This window comes from Hydra vulgaris, chromosome 08, assembly GCF_038396675.1.
Source record: "Hydra vulgaris chromosome 08, alternate assembly HydraT2T_AEP".
In the NCBI taxonomy this organism is placed as follows: Eukaryota; Metazoa; Cnidaria; class Hydrozoa; order Anthoathecata; family Hydridae; genus Hydra; species Hydra vulgaris.
Genome location: NC_088927.1, coordinates 9,226,686 through 9,239,031, shown reverse-complemented (window position 1 = coordinate 9,239,031; position 12,346 = coordinate 9,226,686). Strand labels below are relative to the sequence as shown.

At 27.2% G+C, this 12,346-nt stretch overlaps 1 protein-coding gene across 1 annotated transcript in view; it reads left to right on the top strand.

The window, feature by feature from the left end:
- LOC100197156 (probable ATP-dependent RNA helicase DDX47) overlaps window positions 1–12,346 on the top strand; it is a 28,690-nt gene that overhangs the window by 6,296 nt on the left and 10,048 nt on the right. Inside the window, exons 4-10 of the mRNA XM_065803034.1 lie at window positions 1,328–1,392; window positions 1,567–1,638; window positions 2,120–2,190; window positions 5,778–5,825; window positions 7,864–7,994; window positions 8,073–8,130; window positions 11,745–11,827. Coding sequence (XP_065659106.1) covers window positions 1,328–1,392; window positions 1,567–1,638; window positions 2,120–2,190; window positions 5,778–5,825; window positions 7,864–7,994; window positions 8,073–8,130; window positions 11,745–11,827 — 528 coding nt within the window. The remainder of the gene's footprint in view (window positions 1–1,327; window positions 1,393–1,566; window positions 1,639–2,119; window positions 2,191–5,777; window positions 5,826–7,863; window positions 7,995–8,072; window positions 8,131–11,744; window positions 11,828–12,346) is intronic.

Genomic DNA, 12,346 nt, shown 5'->3' with positions numbered 1-12,346 from the left:
TGAATCAATTTTTGAAAATGAAATCTTGTTCAATAGGACCAAATATTAGAAACCCTCAAGGTTGTGTATTATTTTGTAGATCATAAGGTCTAATTTTATTCTACCACAAGTTAAGTTTGAAGATAATATATCTTGAAGCATATCATATCAGGTGTGAGTCATTGACAAGTGTGCGTGATTCTGGAATCGCTCAAACTTTCTAAGTTGAATATTTCTGATAAGAACTTTAAGAAAAGCTTAATGCCACCAGACTTTAGTTAAAGATGTAGTTTCCTACATTGATTACCCTCAATACAGGAAACTACATCTTTAACTAAAATCATCAATAAACTAAACAAGGGTTGAATTAAGTGATTGCAAGTTGCAATATCTGAAAAAATTTTTGGTCCTCAAAGTTTCAGTTTACAGAAAACTGTAAAAACTGTGTTATTGAAGTGGCGAGTTAACTTGAGTTTATTTGCCAAAAAACAAAAGTACACAATAAATTTATGACTAAAAAAGTAACTAACACTTTTAAAAACATTTCTTAAACTGTTACTAATGGTCCGCAAATACTTGCATTAATTTAAAAATCAACTAATAAAAATACTGTTAATTAATTTATTAGCAGGAAACTACAATTTTAAAACTTTAATGTTGTTAATTAATTTATTAGCAGGAAACTACAGTTTTAAAACTTTAATGTTGTTGTTAATGTTGTTAATTAATTAAAAGAATAAATTGAAAAATATCTATTTTTAAATATTTTAAAATTTTGTTTGTTTTTGTTTTTTCTTTTTAAACTATAAGTTTTATAAATAAGTTTTTATATTTTTTTTTACACCTCTGTTATTAGTTTTCAAATGAAATGTTAGTAAATGACAGCGCAAGTTACAAGTTATGAGTGTTTTTATGATAGCATCTAGTTATTTTGTAAGATAAAGTTAAATTAGATACAAATAAATTATAAAAATTAGTGATCGCAACAATTTAAAATAATTTACGATTCTTTCAGACTATTGCAATTTGCAATAAATATAATATTGTATTGAACTGTTTGGTTTATTTTTTAAGTTTTATTTGATAATTATTTGGTTGAAAAGCTAATAAAGTTTAACTTGACATGTTTTGTATTATAGTTTCAAGATCAAAGAATAAATATTTTTTATTAAATACTGATTACTAAATTTTATGATAATAACAGAGGTAATGGATTTAAAAAATTAAAAAAATGAGGACCAGAAATATCTCCAGATATTGCAAGTCGCAATTGCTTAACCCTTGCTAAAAATAAAATCTTCTTTTTTTTTTTTTTGTCTTTTAGATAACATTAACTTTTTATTAATAGGGAGTTAGCATTTCAAATTTCTGAACAATTCGAAGCTTTAGGTTCTTCCATTGGTATAAAATGTGGTATGAAATTTTTGATAATTTTTTGAATTTTAAATATTGAGGTTGTTAATTGTATAGATTGTTTTATCTTTTTGCTACCGGTGCATATAAAATTAATGTATCATAAAAATGCAGAGAAAAGTCATATTGATTTTTATTTTATGATGTTCTTAAATTTTTATATCTTGTTTTTAGCTGTCATTGTTGGTGGAGTTGATTTAATGACTCAAAGTTTGGCTCTCACAAAAAAACCTCATATTGTTATAGGTTTTTATTTGTTGTTAAAAGTTTCAATATGAATATTTTTATATGTTGTACTGTAACTCTATTTTCAGGGATGCAGAATCTCAAAAAGGGACTCCAGATTTAAAAGTCTAAAAAAGAATCTTTTTTTTTTTTTTTTTTTACAAATTTTGTCCAGGAGCTCTAAAAATGTAAATAAGCTTTTGGACAACTTTTGGTAAAAAAATTAAGATATTTAGGTTAGAAAAACAATCAATTTTTAAACCTGGAGTCTTTATGTATAGTGGCGGCAAGTACTCCAGGACTATGATGCTCAAAAATAATATGTTCCAAGTCATTAAGTCTCATAAGTTTTTTTTTTTCATTGCAGATCATACCTCAACCAATATTTTTAGAGCTTCTGGACACCAGAGTCCAGGCAGAGATATAAACCGGAGTTCTTTTGGGACTCTGCTTCCCTGTCTTTTTTAATATTAAATTTAAAAAATGTCTAATTTGATAACAGCAACACCTGGGCGATTGGTAGATCATTTAGAGAATACAAAAGGTTTCAGCTTACGATCTTTAAAGTACTTGGTAAAAATATTTTTTCATTATTTGCATAAATATTATGCTTTGATTTTTTTTTATTGATGTAGAAAAAACTATTGGATTTATTGGACTCTAATATTATATTAGAACAGGGGTGGGGAACCTTTCTGAGCTTGGGGGACGCATGACCCTTAAAAAAATGTTTGGGGGCCGCACTAATAAATATGCAAATTTGGTGTATAGTACTCGTACTAATGTTATATTTCTTAAAGCATCTTGTATCACAATATTTCTTAATGTATCATGTATCACAAAAGTTATCAATGACTTTTCTGATTCTGTTTCTTTTGAACCAGAACTTGAATTTTTTGGCTCTATCTTTGTAGTTTTAAGCTTCAGCTGGTCTTCCAGATGCTCATCGATTAACTGTGACCTTAAACAAGACTTGATAAATCTCATGTGTGAAAACATAGATTCACTGCAGTAGGTTGTACCAAAGCAGCTCAGAAGTCACCTGGCAATTTGATGGAGTTTTGGATACTCAACTGCAGTTTTCCAAATTTCCAATGGATCCTTCTTGTTGTCAAAGTGAGATTATAGGATACTGTCCTCAGAAAGCTCAATAAATTCCATTTGTAAATATTCTGGAGCTGTTGAAATTTCAACAAGATGAGGCTGAAAAGCTAGTTTCAGTGTTTCATTATGTTCTTCAAAGTCTTTAAACCTGTCATTAAATTCTGCAATCAAAGAATCCAGGACTGTTTCATCTTGATATATTATTATTTTCCAACCTTTTCTCATTTTTTTGTTCAAGAATAATTTTTGTGAGCTCTGGGAAATGTTCTGTTGGTAAGTTTGATTTAGAAATAACATCTTTGAGAAAAACAAGTTTTTTCTTGAATGCCTGAATCTGTTGCCACATTTCATAGATTAACTTTACTGTTTTACTTTGCAAAGAACTATTCAGCATGTTATGATTTGCCATCAGATCGCAGAGGAATGCAACATCTCTACAAAATTCTGGATTAGAAAGCTCACAGATCTCCTTTTGATTTGAAAAAAACTCTTCAATTTGTTTTCGAAGCTTAAGCAATTTTTGCAGTACTAACCCAAAGACTAAACTTTGGAATAGTAAGGAAGATCCATGTTTCTTCATCAGATTGCAGAAAGTTTTGAAACTGTCGATGGCGTGAAGAATTTGCCCTAATATAAATTACAATCCCTATAACTTTTTTTAATGTGTCATCCAAAGTAGCAGCTTTTGCACAAAGACTTTGCTGATGGAGAATACAATGAAATGTAATCACACAATCTGGATCAGGCAATTCTTTTTTCAGGAAGCAATGAACCCTTTATTTTTTCCACGTAGGAGCTCCATCAGAACAAATGCTGACTAGATTTTCAACTGAAGTTGAGCCTGACAAATTTTTTCTTTGAAAGCAGCAAATATATCACAGCTTCATGTTTTTCCTTTTAGTGTTGCTAAAGCAAACAACTCTTCATAACTTTTGAAGTCTGCAGTTATGACCCGAATAAATAACAGAAGTTGGGCAGAATCAGTCACATCAGTGGACTTATCTAAAGCAATCGAATATGATGCGTCCTCCATTTGACATATTGAGATTAATTGCTAGGAATTATTTGTAGCAAGCTCATGTTGACGGTCGGTAATTGTTTGCTGAGAAAGTGGAAGCTACTTATACTTACCCACTTTATCTGGATCCATATGTGACACTGCTTCAATGAGGCAAGCCTTCAAGGTTTCAATATCATATGGTTTTCCTCCTTTGCCAAGAATGAGAACAATTTTATATGTTGCTTCAGTTGCTCTATTTCCATGTTCTTGAACTATTGAAAATGTCTGCTGTTGTTTGCTCTTTTGAGACTTCAGTTTTGCTAATGCATTTTTTCGAGCTTTTCTCTCTAATTTTGCATACTTATGATCCTTATGAATGTTTTTATAATGTCACTTTCCAGTAGCATTCTTCAAAGTAGCCATTGTGAGGTCACACAACAAGCAAAGCATTTTATCCTTGGTTGGAATCATGAAGTGTAATCTTGTTGTTATTTCTGTCAATTAATTACTACTGTACCAGCTTTGCCAAGTTAAGCAATTTTTTCCCTTAATTAACATTAGCATTCATACACTTTACTATAACTAAAATGTAAAATCAAAGTAATTTTTTAAATTTCATTATTTTCTCTAATATATTTAAAAAAAAATCAAAGTTCTTCATTTTACATTTCGGGGCCGTACAAACAGTGTCTGGGGGCCGCATGCGGCCCCTGGGCTGCAGGTTGTATTAGAACATTAAAATATTATATTAGAACATTATAATGATATTATATTGTACATTAGCACTGTATAGGTACACCCTACTGTAAAGATATATATAAAACATATATTAAAGTTCTATGCAAGCTTTGATATATATTGTGATTACTCAATTATTTCCAAGAACTAACGTATTTAGTTATTTACCTATCTAGACTTTGAATAATAAAAGTATATTTTAATAATTTTTCCAAGTCTAGACTAATACCCTAGCCTAATGCATTAGACTGAAATATTTTTATTTTCAATTCAAAGAAAGGCTTTGCATCTTATAACGGTAGTATTAGTAACAAATGCTTAAATATAATAAAAACAGTACTACTAGTAATTAATCTGCATTTTCAAAATTCACTATATTCATACATTAAATGGTTGTAGTTTCTCTTGAATTTTTTAAAGCATACAATTATGATATGAATGATTTTTAAATCATTCATATCATAATTTAATTATGATATTTAATAATAAGTAAAGCAGAGTGCAAAAGATCATAGAAGTTTTATGCCAAAAAATACACATATAAAAAAAAAAAACGTCCACTACGTTTTGTTGCACACCATGTTAATTAATCTTAAAAAAGAACTATTTTTTAGAGATAAGACTGCTTTAATGCATTATACCTTATTATATACATACTAATTTTAGCTCTAACTTTCAGTACTTTCCTCATTAGAATACTAGACACATTTGAAAGAGTTTAATGTGGTTATTTCTTGACTCAAATAATTGCTCAGAATTTCACAATTTCATTCTATGATAATTTTGTTAGTGGTAGTTCCTTGTACTTGGGTTTTTAGTTGCCTGTTTGTTGAAACGCTGCTAATGACAGTTCAATCACAATTAAGTTTTTTTGTTTTATTTAAGGAAAAAACTGTTATGCAATATTCAAATATACAAACCAAAATTACAAACCTGAGTGCCAGTTACTACTGGCACTCAGTCCTGGCTGAATTTTAGCTTTTTTTTAAACCAAAAACGGTTTTGTTCAAATTGTAAAAGAAATGCTCTTTATTTTAAATTGATTTAAAGATCAAATGTATTTATCTATTCATTGAAATGAAGTGAGAATCGTATCTGTCAGTTATTATGTAATTAGAATTATATTAGAATTGTATTAACTAAATGAGATATGTATAATTTGATAATTTATATACTATATAATTTATAATATATATTTATATACAATATATATTAATAATATATTCCATTTATATTAGTTGTATAATTCACTAATTATTAGATTGTTAATTAATTTCATTAATTTTTTAAAATCTTTTTTTACCTCTCATTTGTTTAGATAATGGATGAAGCTGACAGGATCTTAAACATGGATTTTGAAGAAGAAGTAGGTTGTATGAATATTGTAATATAATCCTTAACTGACTTTAAAACTGTCAAACTAACATTAACCTCAAAACTATCAGACAAAAAATTATTTTTTTTTGAAGGGTAAATTTCCAGTAGTTTTATGTTGAACTATTATTCAGCATTATAAACACAGTTGTTAAAGAAAAGACAAACCTCTTTGATACTTCTGTAATCTAATGTAGTCTACTATAGCATTAGTAAAGTATCTATTTATGGAACAAGATGTATTCCATGATCCAGTTATCAAGTTTAAAGGAATTCAATCTACTTATTTATTATAGATGATAAAATAATTTTTTGTTTTCTTTATACTCAGATTGATGTTTAAACATAAGTAAATTATTGCATAATATATTGTTCTTGTATTTAAGAAATTCTCCAAAATAAAAAAAGTTTAAATTTTGCCCTAAATAACATAAAAAAAATTAAATATATAACTATTTTAAATATAATATACAAATAAATCTATAACAAATAAGTAAATTGAAACCCTTTGTTACCAAGGTAACATAAAATTTTGTTAAGCTAATTACACGCTAGTTATAGAAACTTAAATTAATGAAAATTGTGTAAGTGTTTAATTTAAGGAAAAAAACTTGTTAAATAATATATATTGCTTGTCATTTTGCAGAATAAAGCCTGCTTTATGACATACTTCCCTTTAATACTTTTTTGTATTTATACTTCCTTTCTTTGACCCCCAACATTTATCTATTTTTGCTAATTTATTAACCAAAACGTTTTTTTCCAAAAGGATTTTTATTTAGAGCAATAGATAATCATAGCAAAAATAAACATTAGAGCAATAGATATTCATAGCAACAATAAACATAGCAATAATAAACATAGCAACAATAAACATAGGAATAATAAACATAGCAACAATAAACATAGCAATAATAAATATAGCAAACGAGCAATATTTTTATTAAGACAATTGATTTTTAACTATATAACTTTTTCAGCTTTTTAAATTTTTAAGAAAAATTACCCATACTTTTACTTATTTTATGATTTTAAAAAGGAAATTTAGAATTAATAAATTTTGAAATTTTTAGAATTATTCAATACTATTTATGCTTATTGGCATGGTTTTTTTCAACTCATTACTTTTCAATACTTTTTAATAACTTTACTTTGATTTTAATAGTACAAGCATTTGTCTATAAAAATAATGTCAACATCTTTCGAATTTTTTTCTTTCTTTTATCTCTCTTTTTTTTTTCTATCTCTCTTATTTTTCATTTATCTCTCTTATTTTTCTTTTATTTCTCTTTTTAATTATTACGTTTTAATTATTAAGTTTTTCTTAATTTTCTAATAATCTTAGTTTTTTCATACTAATTTGAAGTTTTCAAAGCATAATTTTCAAGCATAATTTAGCCATAATGTTTTATGTGTTCATAGTTTTCAAGTTGTCTGTTAACTCTTTTAGAAACTTATCAGGGCTGTATGATTGTTTAATAGAAAACAAAACATGAATGTTTCCTGAGTGTCTAAAAAATAAATAAAAAATTAAATGACGTGGTAGGGGATTGGACAAAAAAAAACAAAAACTTATAAGTAATGATTGAACACTAAATGATGCTCCACAAAAATTAAAATTAATTAAAATTTTGTGAAACAAGCTAACCAAAATTTCAAAATTTCTATTGAACTAATAATGTTGATGATTATTTAATTGTGATAATTAATGCTCAACTGTTTAGTTTTATAAATTTGTTTATTATTTTTTGTTTAATATTTAATTGAGTTATTTAATTTCTAATTTAAACCTGTTTTTGTAAGAAATTTATTTGTTCAACAAACTTCTGGGCAATACAGTTTAAGTTATTTAATTTTTTTCTTTACTGTTCTTGTAATTATCAAGGTTTTGATGAACCTTTGTTCTTGTAATTATCAAGCTTTTGATGAACCTTTGTGTCTGAAATCAAATTTTTGAAGTATAAATAAATTAAATAGTTAAGCGCTTTTTCTTTTCTTTTTTTTTACTGTTTTTCTTTTTTTTCTTTTAGGTAAACAAAATTTTGAAAGTGATTCCTAAAGAGAGAAGCACTTATCTTTTTTCTGCAACAATGACAAAAAAAGTTGCTAAATTGCAAAGAGCATCATTGAAAAATCCAGTCAAAGTTGAAGTTTCCACTAAGTAAGTTCATATATAAATATATTTTATCTTTTTGGTTAATTCATCAAGTTTATATTAATTAACAAATTAATTATTTAGATTTCAAACAGTAGAAAAACTTCAGCAAAGCTACATATTTATACCAAATAAATTTAAGGTAATTTTTATAGTTTAAAACAAATTTGTTTACTTTTTTTGTTTTTTAATAAATTGGTCAGAATAATCATACCTATAATTTCTTTTATGGGCACCTTTAAAATAAACTTCAGAGTTTTTTAAAATTAAATTCAATATAAGAATTAATTTTAAATTTAGTATATTTTCTTTAAAAATATATAGAATAATCATTCCTGCATAAAAATGATTTTCTGCAGAAAATTATCTTTACAATATTATTTTTTCATTTGTACATCACCATCATTATTACATTTATAAAAAATGTCAAAATGAGTTATAAAAAGACATTTGAAAAATCAAATAGTTTCTTTTTTAGCAATGATGAAATTTTAAAATATGTTTGAAAAAAATATTTTTAAGTTAAAAAAAAAGTGAAAAAAAAAGTGAAAAAAAAAAAGAAAAAAAGAAACTAAACTAATAAATAAATAAAAATATTTAAAAAATATTAAAAATAAAAAATATTTAGGTAAGTATTTATTTAGCTAAGTGTTTAGCTTGTTTTTTCAAAATATTCATGATAAAATAGGGTAATGGTATTTGCACAACTCTTTTTAAATATCTAATCTTCTACTTACCAATAACTTATAATGTACATGTTACTTACCAATAACTTATGATGTACATGTTACTTACCAATAACTTAAAAGTATTTAAGGTTTTTTAAACTTTTAATTGTTTATGCAACACAAAGATCGCAAAAAGTGATCAATGGAGCTGTCCATTTATGTAGACATGGGATATGTGATAATAAAATCAGATTGTAGGTGATATCTTTTAGGTAAAAAGCATAAATTAATGTAAATACTATTTAGTAGGAGGAATACAATTTAACGACTCAGGAGGAAGGGAAACCATAACTCACACCTAGTCATCTTTAGCAAATGATAAGACAATGGTCTATGAGTAAACAAATCAATATAAATCCAATGGTTTATTAATGGCAACCATGGCTAAACTTATCGCACCATACAAAAACAATAAAATAAAATAAGTAGATAACAAAATATTAAGTAAAATGATAATAAATGATAGTTTAGGCAATATAAAAAGAAAAAATAGGCCAATAAATGTGATACTATTAATGGTCTAAACTCTAGATAATAAATTGAAAAATTATAATCACTTGTGTAACATAAAATTATATAAATGTTGTAAATGTAACAAATTCATAACATAAGCTCACAAAGCGCTAAAATTCATGGGTGTAAGAGGTAAAAAAATATTGGTGCTATAATAAGTAATTAGAATTAAGTAGTGGATGAATGGTGATCCCCCTCCTCAGGAATGCACTGCGATCACCAATGATGTTTTGGAGAGCCTGAGACCTACATTAACGCCAATTGTTAGGGGGTGTTTTTGCAACAGATCTCACTGCCTGCATTCTACGTCATGCTAGTCAGTATTGCAATGTAATAGGACTACACTACAAAAGTCAAAAATCCCAATCCCTATCCCAGTTTTTAAAACAGCTCTAACATTGTTAGAGATCTCGTGAGGGTGGTGAGGGATGCACGTGTTGTGACCATAAACAAATATGTAAATACATATAAATATCATGCACACTTACACTAGAAGAGACAAATGTGTACACAAGCATGTATAAAAATAAACAATTTTAATGTATAGAAATAACACAAAGCAAATAGAAAGTAGTAATTAATAATTAAGAGTAACTAAGCGATCTTTTATGGCTGAAATATGTCTTATAAATATAATAAGTAAATACCACTCATAAACATCGAAACTAAGTTAAGATGGCTTGTGGTTAGATCGAAAGTAGTTGGTAGAAAATCTGGTAGAAAATGTGGTAACTCCAATAGTATGAGAAATATAAATCTTGGCTGATAAGTAGAGACAATAGCTATCTCACAAAACAGACTCAGAGTAATTAAAAAAGGATTAGGCAGAGATAAAAAATATATATATACAAACATTAAATCAGTAGGCAGAGAATTGTGAGAAAATAAACAGATGAGACAATAAATGCGATTTTTTACTAATAGCTTATAACCACTGAAAAATGTAATGTTAAAAAACAATATTGTTGAAAAAAATGACCAAAAAAAAGTTAGTGAAGACTGTGTAGTGCAAACCACAACAAACTAACTTAGCGACGTCAGATCAAGAAAATTAGATAAAAAAAACTAACGAGATTGTGATGTCTAAACTTATCTAGTAGAATTGTTTAGTACAATTCAACCAAGAATACATTTGTTATAAAAATACGCTACATTTATCTGTGTTATTTTTGTCATGTTCAACCTTATAATAATTATAACCCAGGTCTGGTGTCAAGTGTAAGTGATTCCTAGCATTTTTTGCGTATACATTTTCTGGGTATTTATATCAATATTATCTCTTTGTTTTGGAATACATTGTTTTCAGTTTTAAATACTTTTATAGATGGTTATAATTTTGCTCTACATTTAGGTGTAGCACAATGGAGGGTGTATATAAAGCTTTTTGACTTACCTCGCATTATGGAATTGTTTTGCTCTCATTCATCAGCTTTTGCCTATGGTACAAGTTTTGAGTATTACCGTTGTGTGTTTTTATTGGGAGGCTTTCTAGTTCAGCATTATTATGATTACTCTTTAGTTAAACTCTATTTTGGTTTAAAAACATCTATAGCTGCATACGTGTATCTTCTGGTGGTTTGTTTGTGTTATTACTTCCTAACTGTTAATGCTTTGTTTTTGCTTAGTGCAAACCCATAAAATCGCGGATAAGATGAGCGCTTGCCAAACATTCGTTTGACCCCAGATAACCGGCTGTCTTTTTAAGTTAGTTATTTGTATGTCGGATAGTATTTTTGTGTAAAATTTTTGCGCTGTTATGCTTCTCACAAATCTCATTCACACATAACACAAATCTGAATAAATATATAAGGATAAAGTCAAAAAAAAAAAAAAATTTTAGAACAAAAGTGTAAAATAAGGAACAAATATTTGATTTACTGATTTTAGAGATTGTTGATGTCTACAGGTACGATGGTGTAATGCATTAGTATGTTCCGTTTGGTTGTCTAGTATAGTCTCTATATGTTATGTTTTCGTTCAAATCAGGTGAATAGAAAGCTAAACACACTCACTTCTTGCACTCATGGGCTAGCACATCAGAGCCAGGCATAAGACCTACAGAATGGATTTCATTTGATTGAATGCTCACATTAGTCACCGTAGGCCATTAGCCATCACTCTTAGCCAAAAGAGCTACGACCCTGTACTGGTGTGGAATGATGTGCTAAGAAGTAATATTTTAGATCCGAGCACATAGTCAGCGAGCGCTGATCCGACTTGCATTGTGGAGCTTCCAAATGAATGTGTGTGTGATTGTCAGCGTAGTCATTAGGTTATTGAGCGCTGTAACCACATCCAGTGGGATAGCCTAGTATGTGTTTTGTCATTTTGGTGTACATTGGAAGTAGTTGGGACTCACCAGCCACAGAATAAATTTAAATTGTTTATATGTACATGTTACTTACCAATAACCTATAAGTATTTAAGGTTTTTTAAACTTTTAAATTTAAAATCTAAGATGGTAGGAAAATTTATTTTTAAGAAAAACTGTTTTATTTAGTTTGGTTTGTTATAGGATTGTTATTTGGTTTCAATACTTAATGATTTGGCTGGTAATTCGTTTATAATCTTTTGTGGCACCTGTAATAATGTTCAAAGGTATTTTTCTAAATACTGTTTGGTTACTGCTTTAAAAGCTTTTGTAATTAGATTTTACTTCAATTTTACATAGTGTTTTGAAGTTGTATAATATTTGCAAAATTATGATTAATAAATAATAATTATGATTAATAAATAATAATTGCAACTTTTCTTTTAGTTTTTTTAATTTTCTGGTTGATATGAAAAGAGAGAGAGAGTTAAAAACAGTTTCATATTTACACAATAGTTTATAAAAATGTCTTCATTTAAAAGATTTTATCTAAGTTAAAGCAAAAAAAGTTAAAAAAAAGTACTGTATTATGTTAAAAAAAGTATGTTGCTAACAGAAAGTGAAGCTAAAAAGTTTAAAGTTTGCAAAATTTTAATCTTTGAAAAGAGTTGTTTTATTTTAAAAAAGAATAGGGCAAAATATATTTATATTGCAAAATAAATAGTTTTGAAAGGAAAAACAATATGTAAGAAAAAGATCCTGATGATCATAATAATAAATGACAAGTATTTTGAAGTAGAAAAAAT